Below are 18,184 nucleotides of genomic sequence, written 5' to 3'. Positions count from 1 at the left end.
TTTTAAAAAACCTCTTACACAGAGTTCCACACCCCAAGATAACCCATGGTCTTGCCCTGGGGCAGTGCTTGTGAAGAGCTCAGAGGAGCTGTAACCAGGAGCTGTAACCAGGAGCAGGAAGACATCTGGAGTTGAAACCAACACCACATTTTTGACTCTCTGGACAGTCCCTCAGACACATTAAGAGCTCTATCTGCTGTTTTTAGAACACTTTTCTTGGTTTATTTGTCTCCTTTTTTGTTTATCCTGCAGTCAAACAGCTAAAGACAGCACAGTGGATGCTGTTCTATCCTAGTTCATTAACATAACTGTTTCTAAATTTCACCTAATTACTTCCAGGCAAGCTTGAATGGCAATGCAGTTCTGCAGATGTCACAGAATATAAATAGAAAGTAACAGGGGGCACAAATGGAAAGTGCTACATAATTGGATTTTTTTTTCCCTACAGTAACTATGTGAAAGAAAATGCCAACCTTTATTTTCAGAATCTCAGATGAATTTATGTATGTCAATTCAAATAAATAAGTGCTACTAGTAAAATGAGACACATTTAATATTGAATAATTAACATTTAATTAGGTAACTTCCTTTTAAGCCATATTTCATTGCAACATCCCAACAATCAAAGAGGAATACCTCAGGGGATTCATGGTGCCTCTGTGCACTTTATTAAAGACCTTAGAAACTAAGAAGTATATGGGTTATAATAAAATAACCATTAAGCTTTGGCTATTCTCTGTTATTCCTTTCTCTTCTTAGGCACACTTATTTTCAGAATATTTCCAATATTTCTTCTACTCTCTCAATTGAAAGGTATTATGAAGTTTTTAAGTGCCATACCTCAAACCAATTACAACAGTTCTCACATTTTACCAGTGATAATAATATAAATTTGCCCAAATGACACCAACTGAAGCAGTCACAAAACAAGGGAGCTGAGGCCTCACCATCCCTGCATTTTTGACAGTATTACTGTTACAAAAAGTGAACAAAATTAAGAAATAAACCTACTACTGGGCTTCAATCTATAAATAACAGGCAACAGACTTTGTGTGAGGGGAAGCGAATTCCTACTGATTTTAGTATGAAAGGATTTTTTTTTACTTTCTAACAGCTATTTCAGTACCGTTATGCTATGATTCAGGGTAACCCTATGAATTACATAAGAGTAGTTTTGAATTGAATCACTCAAGAAAGACTAGTTTCAAAATTCTTACTGTGTTTTGTGCTTTAAAATTAGAATAACAATAGTTTCTGCAACACTTTTAGTCGTTTTCTGGATCATACAGAGATTGAATTCACAGCTAAACAAACCACTTAAGATTCAATAAACTGAACTAAATATTCCTGGCAAAAATTAATCTAGATTTTTACAGAAACCCCATGCACTATAATGGTATATGAACTTACTTTCTGAGAGCTATTTTAATGCCAGTCAGAACATAAAAGCTGGTACTGGACTATAGTACTACTTCAGTGTATTTTCATAACAAAGTCAGAACATGGAATCACAACATAGAAGACACTGAAAACAGTGAAAAGGCAAAGTAATTATTAGGAACACAAAGTGACCCAAATGACAAAAATATTTTCCCTTCCTCAGCTGAACACAAACTAATCAGGATTATGCACTTCTACTCAGGAGCATCTGAGAGAACTCACCGTCAAGAAAAACAAGACCTGATTGTGTGTAAAGACAGTATTTGAAATAGAATACAACGTTATCACTTACAGCAACTGAGGTGACCTAAAAATTATGCTTTCCTCACATCCATAAGCACATTTAAAAGCTAAAATTTTCACCATATTGAACTTTGAGGCTCTATGGAGAAATAATCTTAGATTTTATTACTACAGATTAAAGAAAAATACAATCTTAAAAAGACAAGCTAATTTGGGGACAATTTTATATTAAAGGTAAATACTTTAAAACACATCACACATTTAATGAATTGTATATTAACAAAAACTAGGAATAAATTTATGTCCTCCAGATTTAATCTGTTCTTTAGCAATTCTGTATTCAGCAATATCTGTCCTATAAACAAAGTGAAGCTCCCTAAGAAGTGTGAAGTTAACAAGTGGATACAAAAGCAGAATCTGAGGGAGGGTTTCCTGTTTGGTTAGTTGGTTGGGGGTTTTTTTGTGTGTGTCTTTGTGTTTTAAACTGAGTAGAAACCTTAATACTAACATGTGGGAACAGAAATCAAAGCAAGCAAGTCATTCACACAAAAACTTACCAACATCCATGGCAGTCTCCATGAAGCTTTTCTGCCTCGAGGCAAATTCAGCCAACAGTTTCTGTTGCCTTTCTCTAGCCTTCTGTCGTCTAGGTGAAAGAAGGGGGAAGAAGAAAAAATAAAAATACATAATGGAGCAAAAAAGCCTTGAAAGTGTCAAGCTGATTGCAATTACCACCTTATACAGTATCATTCCAAATTAAGGTTGATCTAAAGGAATAATTACCAAGCCTAAAAAAGGATTCTTTTGCTTTTCTAAAGCAGAATTTTAAAAGAAATTAGTGTTACTTTCTTTTGAGTCTGAAAAAACTGAATAAAATCCTGTCCTAAAACACCCTTCAAAGGTATTCACCACAAGATCTTTCAACAGATTAGGCCATGACATCACAAGAAAAGGAACTCAATACCTTAATCTTGAAACTTTTGTATCTATTACACATGGGATGAAAACCAGAGAACAATGTCATTTGTACAAAAGTGAGTACTTCTGTGAGAAACCAGCATTTGCCAGTTAATAGTAACAACAATAATAAAAAGCCCACCTCACTCCCTTTTGATATCAAGCTTTTGATGGCACAGGAAACAATTATGAATAATTTATTTTCCAGCTAAGCCCCCTCCCAGTGGTTCCTTCTTGCCACTCCCACCCAAAATACTGCCCACCACCAGCTTTTATACTGGGATTGAAAGAACCTTGAGTCTGCATCCAGATTAAAAACCCTTATCTCCCTGAAGTCAAGCTGATTTCACTAACTTCTCCTCATTTTTTGTCACAGCTCTGGATTTATAAATGGAAAACACCAGACTCACTCTTGTCTATTCTTCTATTTAAACAGTTTCAGTGACCTGCACAAGGCTATTTGACCAGCTGTATAACTCCCTATGTAAATACATACTGCAATGGGTAGAGGAATGTTGATGGATGTAAAACAATAAAGAAAATAGACATTAATTTTCTTTACTTTGACATGAATTTACAAATAGAGGAAATGGGAGAGTGGAAGTGAGAAAACCAAACAAAAGCCCTATACCACAGCTGCTCACCACAGAAAATGTCCTCAGCTGAGGGGGTTTACACAGCACCTCCCCAGTGCAGCTACAGAAGTTCTATCATAGCTACAAGTTCTGGGCATCAGCATTTACAATGCATTTTTCCACTGCTCAGAGATGATTCAGATAACTAACATGGGCTTTAAAAACATCACTTGGTGTCTGATACCCGGATGGGTGAGTCCTCTTAAGTCTCAAGCACTGTGTGATTATCAGTGTCCTGGTACAGGAACTGGCATGCACAGGCCCAAAGCAGCTCACAGAGTGTAACCTGTCATCCTGAGGTGACTTGTTTGTAAGTCAAAGCTTCTATTTTGTTTTCTTAAAGGCACCTGAAAGACCCAAATATCTCTGCCCATTTGTCTGCAACATTTTACAGTCGCCATTTCTCAAAATAACTTCTATTTACGACATCACTAAGATTCATTATTCTGAGGATCAGACCAGAGCATTCATTAGACTTGATTTTATTTATTTCTCCCTGGAAATTTCTCAACACCTCAACTAAAAGCAGAGTGACTGTAAATAGATGCATTTAATAACAAGACATAAACAAACTCTGACAGATTCAGTACAGCTCAGTAATTTTCCATGATGGCCCATGGGAATATGACACTGCAATTGAAAAAATACTGCAAGCAGCTCAAGCTTGCTGCTAGTCCTGCATTTCAGTTTCTATGGCAACAATCCATTGCCTGAGTGATGCCATTATATGTTGAAGCTAAAAAAAGGTGATTGCTTAACGTTCACAGTCTGCTCAGTCTTCACTGACACAAAACTGGAATTGGGGGGAAAATTAAAACAATTGAAACGGTAAAAAATGCAGCTTGGCTTTATGAACATTGTCACTCTACGGGTTTAGTCATTTCAGTTATCACACTGTCCTTCAATAAACTTCATGGATCCACCAATACCTTTATAAATTTGAGAAAAAGATAATAATTATTCAGAACAACAAAAAATGGGAAACATTAATTTTTACCGTTGCTTTAGCCCCCAAACTTAACTGAAAACTTAGAGGGCCTCCCACAGATCCTTAAAAGCATCACATGCTTTTATAGAGGAAAAGGAATGACCTTACCCTTTTACTATATGAAGAGTTACTTGTTTCATCCATGCCCCTGCTTCTCCTGTACATAAATCTAGCACTATTGAGTACCACATTAATGATTAGGTGCCCAAGATGTAGCTGTGTTTTATCTAAAGCATCTATTCATTCTGGCTTTTTCTGATTAGCAATTTTACATGTTAAACCCTGACTATTTCTCTCATTAAATGAACTATTACAAACAATGTTGAAAATTAAACTATTAAATAAACACTAGCAAGACAAAAATAATTTCACTTTGTAAAGTATGTAACGTACAAATATGTTAAACCTATTTGCCATATTCTTATGTGTTATCTTCCAGTACAGTGTAGACCTTAGACATATCAGAGAGATTTTAATGAAAAATTTATTTTCAAACAAATAAAATAGCAGAAAAATAAAATTAATCCAGAAACAAACCGAGTCAGAGGACTGCACTTTTCTACTACAATTTCTAGAACCTTAACTACGTATTCTGGTTACATAAACCCTTCAAAATACTGGATGAACAAGTACTTAATTGGCTTCTTGTCCACTCCACCCTGTGCTCTCTACTTCAGCTACTGTGCTAAGTACTCTGACCTGAATTCCTCACTTTGTATGCCCTAACCTTCTAACACTCACTATGCACTGTCCACTCTCTTCAAACCCCATGTTCCAGCCCTTTGCACCAGCCAAGTGTCAGTCTCTTCCACTCCAGCCAACTCTTGGCAGCTGAGTCTGACATCCTCCAAATGTCAATCTCTGTCTCTCATACCCTCCAGACATTCACATTTCAATTCCACATTCTCCTTTCCTACCAACTTTCAAGACCCCATTCTTCCCCACTGAGATTATCTCTAAAATTGTTTTTTTATTTGCTATTCTTCTCTGAGTGTGTTTGTCCTGACAATGCAGTTCTTCAGCTATATCTTCATAACAGCCCCACTTGCCAGATTGAGTCTTCCCACATCAACTGATCACGTGCCCTGGCATCTTCTCTGTTTTCCACCAGTACACTGACCACAAGGTTTCTCCTTCCCTCCCAGTTTCAACACTACCTGTCATTTCTAGCTTTCTACTTTTTGTCAGCTCTAGTTGCCATCCCCTAGCTGATTCCTCTTCCACAGAACTCTCAAGCCAACACAATATTTGCTGAAAGCCCATGAGAAGCAGGGTTTCTGCATTCAGTTTCAATACTGCCAGTATTCTGGGGACATTAAGGACTCATTATGTCCCAAATTAAACTCAAAACTGTCCAAACTTTAAGGAAAAAAAATTAAATTCAGCCCTAAACAGATACTTGGCACGTGTGTTTTCAGGCAACATAATAAGAAAATACAAACTTTTTTTTTAAATAAGAATTTGTAAAAAATTGAGAACATACTTTTAAAATTGAATGGGTCAGACAAGGAAAGAAAAAGGTAGAATTATTAGGCCCATATATAGTAAACAAAACCCCAAAACAATCATGGTGGGATGTGTGCATGTGAATGAACACACAATACAAATAAAAATTCTAACTTATCTTCAGGTTAAGCCACAAAAGCTAACACAATCTTAATTCTACACCTTTTTATGTATGAGTTTTATAATACATAAAGGCTAAGCATGTATATCACATAAAATTATTATTAAAATTTTATGATTTATTTATTTAAAGATTTTAAATAGCACGGTACAGATTCTTCCTCAGTACCCATGTAAATCATGTATATTCAAATCAGATAAAGAGAACTGTAGAATTAAGACTTGTTCTTTTAGTATGTAATTCATACAAAATCCTAAAGATCAATCAAACAACACACACTGTCCTTCTACTGCTCCTTTATCTTGTTATTAAAGTTACCTTTCTTCTTTATCCAAAGTTTTCTTCTCTGCAGAACTGATCTTTTTTGGTGGCACAGGAGGCGTCACCTTCCGGCATATCTCTTCAATGATTCGTTTATTCAATCTGCTCTGTACTGCAGCTTTCAGTAAAATCCTTTCTACTGCCGTCATTCCATCTCCATGAGAGTATCTCGGAATTTCTGGGTGGATTAAAACATCCACATCATCCAGCCATGGGGGATAGTAAGAGTTTTGTTTTCCTGAGAGTTTGTGATGCAATTTAATCAGCAAAGACAGTATGCTTTCCTTGACTTCTAGAATGGCTGTGGTTAACTGTGGGGTTGCACCAGGTGCTGACCATTTCATCGATGTTTTGGGCCGAACCACCTGATTTGCCTCGCTGGTGTTCCGATTGATGATCTCCTGAAATTTCTTCCTGCGCTCTGCGACCAAACTGAACACTTGAGCTGTCCCTGAGTTCTTGGGGAAAAAAAATATCATTATTAATTTGCAAAAATACAAGTATAAACAACACACATTCCTAAAACTACAGAAAATATTTGAAGCTAGGAAGAAAAGCATGAAACTTAAAGATTCTTCTCCACTCCCAAAATGTATTGAAAATTAGGATAACAAAATACTAAACCTGCATGCTGTATTTTTGTACAAGTCTGTTATATGCAACTGCATTAAAAGCCAAGTACCCAAGGAAAATATCCATACCAGAACAACTAACTGGTTTTGCTCTAGTCTAACTTACAATTCTGTTATCCAGGTAATATTTCCTTAGTTTTTCTAGACTGGTAATAATTTCAGTATCTCTATGTCATTTAAATGCCTTTATTCAAATCCAGTGAGCATCGTTGTACAGTGTAACTTGTTACGTCAGACAGGTGAATACAGGTGAGCCCACACATCCCCATGAACATTGTGCATTTTGTCTGGATTTATCAGGTAAGATCCAGAAGCCACATAACCCTGTTTACCAGCAGAACTTGCTATCCAGGCCACGTGAGCCTATGTGTAGTTACATTAATGACAGAGCCCATTTAGATCCATGTTATACTACTCTCGTTTGCAGTCATAAATTAAGGATACATATACCAAATCCACAGCAGAAAGATATTTTTCCAGGGTTTTGAACATGAAATTCAGCACACTAACATCTTACCCTCTCTTCCTCAGAAGAGATTAAGAGATATCAAATATAAAAATTCAATTCTGACAATCATCTCACCTACCATCTTTATGTTTTAATCTATTTCATACCATGTCCCTACTTTAGATTTTGTCTATTTTTCTGACATGAACATGCAAAAGAAATATCCACTGTATTTTGCTACATCTGGCACACAGTAATCTGAAGTGCTGTATACAACAGATAAAAAACCAACACAGACCCAGAGATTGTATCATCTACTGGCCATAAATCTTTCAGGATTCCACCTTTTATGTATTCCTTTGTTTTCACAACAACAACAAATTGCTATTAATAATTTCAAAAACCCTTTCAATATAAGGTTAAACTTACCCAGACTCAAGAAAGCTAAGACTACTCTACATTATTAAATGTTAGTAGTATCTTGGCAAGATCAAACAGGCCTAAACACAAAGCTCAAGCAGTAAGCTATCAACAGCATTTTATATTTGATAGGAAGCTTTTATTTCCAAATACATATTAAAAATGTTTTATTGCTTAAAAGTCTACCAGCTAAGATTACCATCAAGAACACGAAAAAAGCAGGAGCCCTTGCAATATGAATTAAAAGGAAATTCAGGAAAATTAGAAGGTTCCACTGAAAGTTAAGGTGAGCACAATTAAAGCATGTTGCTAGTTAATCGCTTAGGAGAACAAACTGCACACAGATCTACCTCTCTCTGGAGGCTCTTCCGCCTTGAACTCTGGTAGATTGAGGACAAAAAAAGTCATTAAATACATCATTTGGAAGGAGGCATCACTGGAAATAACTTCTATTTCTGCTATCAGTAGATACAGGAAAAATAACTGAAGGAAAAAATATCCTAAGGAATTCATTAACACAGTAACAAAACTAAGAAAAAAGCCAACATAGGCAATGACTTCAACTAACCTAGAGAATCTGGTATTTTTATCTACTTACTTGTGATGAAGCTAAACCATCAGAACTTGTACTTGCAGGTGGCTCTCTCTTCACCTCAGGAGCAGTTTCTGGTACTCTTACTCGGACATAGTTAATGAAGTGACGCATGTTAGAAACCAAATTACTGCCTGGAAACCAGCTATCGTGGCAACGCTCTTGTCCACCTGCAGACTCCTAAAACAATTAAGAAAACTGTGGTATACTTTCTCTTATTCAATCTCTCGTATTAAAATGATCCCTACTGCTTTTGAAACTGCATTAGAGAGGCCATATTATCTCCATGAGATAGGAACAGTATGCTGAACATTATGTACCTCAAGAAAGCTAATATACTTTTTAAAAATTTTGATAACTGATGTGATTCCCATGAGGACCACAGGGCTGATAAATACATAGGTCTCTGTATTTTATTTGAATATAGTCAAATACAGCCCTTGGTGCTAGCTAGCAGAGGTAAAAGGAACTCCAGAGAGTAATCCTAAGCTGTACAATTGAAGTTTAATATAAAAAATCAGAACTATACAGAAGGCAATCTCAGGAAAAAAATGTGGCAAATTCTTAGTCAAAAAGCAGGGTTGATCAGTTAAAATACTACGGCAATAGAAGGGAATCTGGAAACACAAAAATAATGGCTATTTATATTTAAATATCATTAAAAGTAGAGTTAAAATTCTGACTTATTCACACATTTTTGAAGATATAGAATTATAGCAATAAAATGCTTAGTGATAAGGGTTTCAGGTGAAAATTTAGAGATTTTTAGACTTAATGATTTAAAATTTTTTGCGCAATTTCTTGTACTAATTTACACAGTGGTAAAGATCTAATCAATCTGTGTTGTCAGTCTACATATACAGAAACTGCTGAAAAACATAACAAGAAACCATACTCTTCCTCACAACAGTGTGTTTTTATTGTTTTTATTAGTTGTTCCCCATATAAGTTAATAAAAATGCTTTATTCTAACTACTATGGCAAAATCTAATTTTAAAGAATAATGAATCATTAAAAAATACCTCTGTATTTTGAAGAAAATGATGGTATTTATTCTTACCTCTTCATCTGATTCTTGTTCAGGAGAATTTTCCAACCCCAGCTCAATCAAATATAAAACCATGCAAAGCACATGCTCTGATAAATTCTGATGATCCATTAATATCTAGGTAGGAAGAGAGACACATCATAGAAGATTAAGGCTTCAGTACATCTAAACTTAACAAAGAGTGTTCTGGATAATACATTCTGGACTCTTCAGGTTTTGTGGATTTTTTTTGTTTGTTTTAGATTTGATTAAAAATTATTTTGAGATTTTGAAAAAACCTAACCTTTGATAATCACCACAAAAGCAAAATTTGATTTTATGTCTTTCCAGTCAAACAAACTTGTACCTTAAAGCTATTACTAGTTCAAGCTGTGATTTACTTTAACAGCAGAGTGACGGGGACAGCTGCACAGACACCACTACTGGCAATTACATGCAAAAAGCTGCTCCCAGCCTTCCCTCCCCTTTTCATGTCATCAATCACCAAGGCCTCACGAGGTCCTACTCCTATCAGTGATGGGAATACCACAAAGGTTAACATCAGTTTAGCTCATGAGCACCTTCACATAATCTTTTTTAGTTAAAAATAATAAAAAATCTTATCTTTAAATTAATAAATGCCCATATCTTTCTTCCAATACAGCTTTCAATGCATTGAGAGGAAGAACCAGTACTGCTAAAATTAAAAACCAGGACAACTTTCCTCTTGAAACCAGGAAAACTTTCCTCTTTTTGCCATTTTCTTTCTAAAGGAAAGAAAATGGCAAAAAAATGCAAGTTACCAAAAAAGTGGGTGAGAAAATATGTTTCAAATTTCATTGTAGACAGGCTACTATACAAATTAGTATTTTTAGCGTGTAACCTAGTAAAGTTTTAAATATGACTTGGTTTTGAATGGATGAATTTTCTAAGTAGATTAAGCCATTAGAAACATCAGAGAGACAAAGTTCTTAAAAATAATATTGTTTTACAATATTGAAGTCACTAAAAAGTGACTGAGGAGCTGATTTAATCAAGCCCAAACAAATCTGAGACGATAGAGGTTATTTGATTAAAAAGAGGACTCAGTATTCTGTTAATATGAAGAGCACATGCAATTGTAGCAGCTGGAATCAAAAGTCATGCTTCTGAAAAGTAACATCACCAAATACAGCTTACTGTTCTTCCACAGGAAGTCCCAAAAGCCAAGAGATATAATAATTGGCAAAATTTCACAAAGAGAGCAGGCATTACTTAAGCCAACCTACAAACTCAACCACTATGTATTTTCCACCATTCATAAATCTGGTGGGAAAGTATTTGGTATTCCAGCTAAAACAGCAACCCAGTAATGGCTAAGATTCTCAAGATTTAAGTCCTTGAGGGTCCTTAATGGACTAAGAGAAGAAGAGGCCAAAGACACTCAAGCAAGACAGTAAAAGACGATGCATTCCTTCCCTAGAGTCTCCATTTTTGTTCCATATCCAAACATTATATGATCTTCTATGTAGTCCCAAGCTTTCCTTTCTTTCACCAGCTTTCCTGTAGTAGAACAGATCTTTTCTATTCAACAGAAATTTAACAGTGAAACAAAATATGAGGTTTAGGTAAGCTGGGAGTCCTTAGAACAGCACAAAAGGAAAAGTCTGCCCAGGAAAAACGTGATTTAAATAAAGCAATTTTTGTAGTCCCTCATCTGGCTCTGCAGGATGCTGCTTTGAAAACACTTTCTAAGTACAGATTCAAAGTCCATTTTCTGATGAATGGACTCTTCAAAAATCCTTGCTTCTCTTGAAGACAGCAGCAAACCATCAAAGATAAAACCAAACATAACTTAAAGACATCAATTAACCCTGAAAAACAGTTGCTATAACATTATCAAAAGCCAGAATATATTTGGGAAATGATGTTAGAAACAACTGCAGTTATGAGACTTATTTGACATTGAGAATTTGAAGCCATTAAAGTTGCGTATTTTTGAGCCACTGCTGATGCCTTAAAATTCTACAATAGGAACCAGAGGAACAGTTCTCATGCCACTGTGCTTCCTGAAACCATAGTAGAAGAACAATCTGGATGGCACTCTGATGGTTAATACAGAGTTCCTCAAAGGAGAACAGGATCTTTCATCCACTTGGTACTGACTTAGTGTGTGCATATATGTAACAATTGTTCATGAAATAATAACCTGGTAAGAAAAAAACTCATACTAGACTTGAAAAATAAACCAAAATCAAAAATATTACATAAAATGGAACCTCCAAATAAACTTTAAAAAAATCATGCTTCTAAGAACTTCTGTAAAAAGTGTGGAAGTGAACCAATGCACTTAATGCAAATCCTGACTGTACCTTGTAAAGAAGTGTGAAGAGCACAATGTGCAGAGTTTTACAGTGCAAAAGCTTTATGAGACCTCTGTAACTTGGGTGTAGTGGTGTTCTCTTCTTGTAAGGAGGCCATGGGTTTCCAGGGAATTTGCCACTTTGCTTTAAGCTGTTGAAACAAATGTTAAATGTTGAAACCACTGTTAAACACTGCAATAATGTATAAAACTGCCACTGCTATAGATAAACTTTGCTTTTGTACCTAAGAGTAAACTACATAAAAATAGATAAGACTTCTTCAAGTAAGTTGCAAACGATTTTTAAACAATATCTTTGGTTAGGTATTTTATCTGTGATGACATTCACTACTTTGTCTGTGGCCCTTCTGGTGTATATTTAAACATTTATGGAAGAGTAACAGACTAAGACAACCCAAATTCTGTTACTGCTTGTTACAGTCTATTTACTCAAGAACAAATGTGGGGCTTGAAAATACTGATGAAATGATTACCATTATCAGGCAGTGAAAACAATAAAATAGCTGTGGAATGAGCAAGAGTATGATGTAGCATTTCTGAAATGGATCCAACTTACAATGCTGTGTATCTGTCCATCGCAGACTGCACATCTCTGCGGTAAACCGTTCGAAGTATTACCATGACAGGGTCAAATTCCTTATCCCAAACTTCAGCTGTTGTTTAAAAGAAAGTACATGTTAACATTCTCTTTAAAGACCTTACCACTTATTTTAGATTCTCTCCTTAACAAGCTTTAATTATGTCACTTCTATTATATAATTTTTCCCAGCAAACTACAGCAATTTATAATAATTCTTACTAATAATACTTTCTATACTAATAATTACCACCCTTTATCAAACTAGAAAAACATTTTTTGCAAAATTTTGATTGGTTTCAAAAATAAAAAAATAACACTCTATTAAACCCCCAAAACATCATTTCTGTATGCAACTTGTTTTGCTCTTTCTCATTTCCAAGTACTTGTGAGAAAAGGCTTACATTATTTTTCACTTCATACATGATGAGCACAAACCTCTTGAAAGTAGGAAGTAAAGACTGTGGAGCTGTTAGCAGGTGGAAGTTATTTTACTATTAAGTGTAGTGAACAAAATTGCTGCAACAACACAATTTCTTGTTCTGTATCAAAAATGGTCAAGCTTTGTATCAAATGATATTTATGATCAATCCTTAACAAACATGCCTTTGTTCTATAACTAGTGTCATGCATTATTTCAGCATTAAAATCTTAGTTACATCCATTTAATTTAGTAGCTCTAAAGTAACATCCAGAGGGGCTGTTCAGAGCAATCACAAACAGAAAAGTGTTTAGTCTATAAAAATATCCTATTTGATGGCTTTTTTTTTTCTATTTACAAGTTATTAAAAACCAAAACTAAGTTCCAATCTAAAGCCAAATGAAGACATTAATTCTATGAATTGTTTTGAAGTGCTTAGCTCTCATAACACAAAAAAATGAAGGCAAGATTCAATGACCCCAAATCGAGGAAGAAACCCAGTGGATACAGAATTTTAGCTCCACCAGCAGGCGTAACATTACACAAGTGCTTACAGCATTCTTCAAAGTTTCCACAGGCAGAAATAAGCAGCTTTACCACACTTCTGAGATTAATTTTCCCCAGGCACGAAGACAAGTGTCTATACTCACACCTAGTGGTCTAGCCTCTATAAATTAACCCCTGCTAAGGCTAACAGTTCTTCACAAATCCTCATAGACTGCTGAGGGAGAACACCTAGCAAAGTTTCCATTATGTATTAAATACAATCAAATTTAGTTTGTGAAAAAAATCCACATTTCTTCTGAACAGAATTTAGTATTGCAGTCTGAAACACACACCAAGCTTGCTTGGGCTGCTAATGCTTAATGAGAAAAAATGACTGAGTGAGCCATACAGTGAATATTGGAAATGCACATACAGCTCATCTCCAGCACACAAATTCACAGTGTGTAGAAAGAACCTGGCTCTGGAAGTTGGTTTTTGATTGGTTTCGTTTTTTTAAAATGATGGTTAATGGAAGCAAAATCTAGGGATCTGTGAACATAAAGTAGATTCCACCCCCTCAAAATTAGGGAAACAAGGGATTAGAGGATTAGAGGGAATTGATCTGATCATGACTTGCTTTAACTATGACAGGCCACAAACTATAATTCTTAAAAGCAAAGGGTTTGAGAATCTATAGAATCTTACAGAGGAATATAAACATTTAAGAGGGTAAAAGAAAGCCATATCAGCTTTTATTCCTGCAGAAGATTTTTCAGCTTTTATTACTTTAAGAAAAAGGGGATTGGTATAGTGTCATAAATCACTTCATTGTTCAATGCTAGAGGTGAGATACTTAAGACAGTTTACCTCTGGAAAAATAGTTTACCTAAGTTGAAAAAAATACCCAAAATATACAAAAAAACTCCAAACACTGTAATCTAGCATTAGATTCCCTAAATATGAAGTGCTATAATTAAAAATGGCATAATCCATCTCTTTTTCCTTCACATTGTGTTATGAAAATGACCAGCACGTAATGAACTCCAGAAACCAGACAGGACATAAGGAAATGTAGTTTATGTAACATTAAAATTAAGTTATTTTAGATACAGGGGTGTTAAGCTGCCTAATTACACATCAAAGAACCAAGATGAATCAAAGCTCTGGTTTCACAAAATTATTTCACTATTTGTTAGTTTGTATAAAAGAGCTTTATTGACACTTCAATCTCCCAGTACTGGCAAAAAACTGGCAAACAATTACAAGTTATTACAATACTAGTACCTCCATTAACCACTACTCCCCCCCCAAAAAATCCATGAAACCAAATGGTTTCAAAATTGCCAGACTCTAACCTTCCCAGTTCTCAAGGGAGGTATGTGGGGGAGGAAGGAGTTAATCTCTCTTCAGCTTTGCCATTAGCCTGAAGCACAACCAGAGCACATGAAGCATTTCAGATTTCTACTGGCTTATCTGCTTAGTGACATGACACAGTAATGGAACACTGAGTTCTTAAATTATTTCTCTCCTTTGATATACCAGTGCTGTGTTGAGTCCAATTTAGATGACAAGCTGGTCAGGGAAAGAAACTTGTCATTTTTGCACTGTATGCATTGTAGAATTACAGAACAATATTCTATAATAAGTCTAGCCTGAACTTTTTTCTAGGCCAGCACTACTGACAGCAAAAAATGTTACAGGATACTAATACAGTTAAGCAACATAAAATGAAGAATTATGTATCACAGTATCTTTAACAGTCAAAAGGTGGAGAAGTTCAAAGAAAGTATCTTTGACATTTCACTAGTGCAAACAGTTCTAAACTCTACTAAATATACACCATATTTATTAAAATCAGAGGAATAATTAAGTATGCAGATCAGTAAAATACAAATGAGATAATTTCTTATTTCTATATTTTCCTTTGCTTTCTGAAGGTACCTGATTAGTATGAGAAGCTCATTTTCACTCTAGATCAAAATCAATTTATTTAAGACTACTGATAATCTTTAGCAATGCTCTTAAATAAGCAATGGACAATAATGAAAAAGTCAAGTTTTGTGGGGTTTTGGTGGCTGTGGTAGGTTTGGCTTTTTCGTGGGGAGGATGGGAGGCAGTTTTCAACACTGGGTTGGGTAGGCTGGGTTTGCTTTTTGGGTTTTTTTAAAGGAAAAAAAGCCCACTACAACAAAACCAAACAAACCCTGGCTAGGCATCTTACCAATGACTATGTTGCAAGAGAATGCTGATTACCATACCTTTAGGTGTGTACATTCCTTGTTGCATGGAACCTCCAGGTTCAAAAACAGGGGCTTTAAAGTCAGCAACTGCTGACAGGACTGATTCAAAGCTTAAGCTTCCTGGAATAATACCACTTTTAGGATTAGGGTTTTCTGGAATGTAATGCTTACATTAAGGAAAGCAAAGTTAATTTAGTTGCAGGACACAGAATTTCCCTCCCCTCTTGATATTTTCCATCAGTCATTTCAGACCACATCTCAGCAGTGCTCTGGGCTTACCACAAGAGGTCTGTATGCTCCAGCTGCTAAGAACAGTAACTGATGTTGAAGAGAATCTAAGCCTCCCAACAAGGAGGTTAAACTTTTTGTAAGACTTGCTACATATTTGGCTCAAACTGTTAGTACTTAATGAGAAATAGAAACCACTGCCTGTAGTGTATATAAAGTTTCTGTGATTGTCTTTACTTACAAACACTGTCTCTCTTCATAGGGAGAATATTTTGCATTTACATCCAAGTGCAGAAAAAGCAAGCAAATAGTTCAGGATCCATAAACACAAGAAATAATTCTGCATCTTGGATTCCATAGTTCTCATTTTTTTGTAGCAATACTTAACTGACCTATTGTCATTACCCTAAAACACAAGCAGCACTTAGAAGTAAGTAAATTTCTGCTCAGTGATTGCTTATATAAATGATTCACTTATTTTACATAATTAAGTCATTCATTTAAGAGAATTGTTCTAAGTAATCACTAATATTTTAAGTACTTGACTGAGTTACTAGAGCATATCATAATAATAATTCTTATTATGCATTTGTTGGTCTCAATCTCATCCTTTCCTATCTTCGTATTCGTAATATTTTTGCTCATTACCCATCCCTGAATTGTAAGCTCTTGTATGCAAGCACAATAAGCTATTTAATTTGCCTACACAGCTTAAGAGTGATAGCAGGAAAACCTGCATATTTATAGTCAGCTGTCCAGGGACATGAACCCTATGCCTGTGCAGAAGGACCTCTTAGAGTTTGCTATTCTCTCCCCATAACACATGCACTTCACTCTAATGTCAAAGCAACATGCAGGATTGCTATTATTTGCATTTTCAGCTGTTGATAGCAAAAGCCAATATAATGTAGAATGTCTGCTTTTTATATTGGCATCAACTTAGCAAAAATCAAAGGCTCAAATCCAGACAAATGTGATGCTTTGCTAAACTTTCTATAACTTCACTGGAAAAGACACATTTTGCCTCACACCTAAGAGACTTCTAAAGACCAGTACAGCATTTTGTATCAAAACTAATTTAAACTATTAAAAACTATTGCATTTATTATAAGAAAAACCAAAATTGGAGCCTTTGCTAGTAAGTATATACAGTATATATTCTGTGTGTATACATATAGTAAGTATATACAAACACACCTTCACACAGTTTTTTAATTATGTAACCCAAAAACATGTCGTTCAAGCCTCACTACTACCCAGGCACCTGTCATTCTCATTCAGACACATCAGTGAATATACTCCAAGGATATGAGATCCAATAATGAACTGTGTGTCCTGTCATTCATACACAGTTGGGCTACCATCTCTGCTCTGAGGATCTCATCATCTGTCATTCCTAGAACAATGAAATGTAAAAAGCTGTTAAAACAGCACCATTTTAAGACACACATTGAGTTTTCTTTGGCATTAAAAACATGTCAAACATGATACAAATTAATATTAAGTAATGATACAGTGCCTTAAAAATACGGGGGGGGGGGGGCATGCAAATATTATGAAAGGCACAATCTCAACCAGAAAATACCAGTATAAACTCAAATTGCTGTCTTTCTGGAAAAGATACAGAATCTTCATGTCATAACCTACACAAATCACCCACTTCCATTAAAGCCATTTTTCTCCATTTTTATGTATGCTATCTATTTCTATTTCATAAGGGACTAAAATACATTAACTGGCAAAGATGAAATCAAGTATTGAATGCTTTAAGTTACTATATGGTTAAACAGCTTTAAGGCACCTACTAAGTGCTGAATACAAATGAAGGGATAATAATGTTATTTACATAGAGATATTCCTAAAGTAGCGACTCTTACCTAAGTGTAAACGAAGACTTAACAAAAGGACCAAAAATGTTAAGGCTCCTTCCAGCATGGACCTTTCATGCTCTGAGTCAAGAACTGTATTTTGATGCTGTGAAGCCATCGTTAACAGATCTACCACCTTAAATCTACACAGCAAACAGGAAAGCCAGAAACAATGATTAAATATTCTCCAACATTAAAACACCAATGTGAAACGTAGTGATAAGCTCAGGATAGCACTCACAACAGCCTAAAATGAAATACAAAAGCCCAAATGAAAACCCAAAGTACAAACAAACATACATGAAAACCCTCTTCTTTTTGAATTTCAATTTTTATTTAACTATTGATGGAATGTGCTATAGTGATAATCACTCCATATGAAAACACCTTATATTTATCAACATATAAAAACTAATGCATACCTTTGCATTAGTTATGCATTGGTGTTCATACCCTGATTTTTTTCCAGAAAAGTAAACATTCTGTGTCTCTTTCTACTTCTTCAGGATAGAATATCCTAGCATATGAAAATGTATGAAACTTTAAAAACCCTAAAGATGCTCAGAAAACAAATATCTTCATGGGTGCCCTGTAAATCAAAAGCCAATGCTGTTTAAAATCAAGAGACAGCTGTTTCAGTAGAGGCCTTAGGTGTTAGTTTTGGCTAGGCAG

At 35.3% G+C, this 18,184-nt stretch overlaps 1 protein-coding gene across 5 annotated transcripts in view; it reads right to left on the bottom strand.

The window, feature by feature from the left end:
* The window catches only part of UBR3 (ubiquitin protein ligase E3 component n-recognin 3), a 95,815-nt gene that overhangs the window by 44,894 nt on the left and 32,737 nt on the right, over positions 1-18,184 (bottom strand). For 3 of the 5 annotated variants that reach the window (XR_007777971.1, XM_050976874.1, XM_050976875.1), the window contains exons 16-25: positions 17,522-17,655; positions 16,956-17,040; positions 15,435-15,577; positions 12,249-12,345; positions 11,682-11,823; positions 9,364-9,468; positions 8,310-8,483; positions 8,062-8,091; positions 6,209-6,669; positions 2,241-2,329 (exon numbers count right to left, since the gene is read on the bottom strand). Coding sequence is in view for 4 of the 5 variants with exons in the window: in XM_050976874.1 (XP_050832831.1) it covers positions 2,241-2,329; positions 6,209-6,669; positions 8,062-8,091; positions 8,310-8,483; positions 9,364-9,468; positions 11,682-11,823; positions 12,249-12,345; positions 15,435-15,577; positions 16,956-17,040; positions 17,522-17,655 (1,460 nt within the window). In the remaining variant the exon portion in view is untranslated. The remainder of the gene's footprint in view (positions 1-2,240; positions 2,330-6,208; positions 6,670-8,061; positions 8,092-8,309; positions 8,484-9,363; positions 9,469-11,681; positions 11,824-12,248; positions 12,346-15,434; positions 15,578-16,955; positions 17,041-17,521; positions 17,656-18,184) is intronic. The other 2 variants (XM_050976876.1, XM_050976877.1) reach the window with 1 other exon arrangement.

The sequence above is a fragment of the Serinus canaria genome, chromosome 7 (genome assembly GCF_022539315.1).
Source record: "Serinus canaria isolate serCan28SL12 chromosome 7, serCan2020, whole genome shotgun sequence".
NCBI classification, from domain to species: Eukaryota; Metazoa; Chordata; class Aves; order Passeriformes; family Fringillidae; genus Serinus; species Serinus canaria.
Note: the sequence above shows the minus strand (reverse complement) of the source record. Positions and strands in the feature narration are given on the sequence as shown.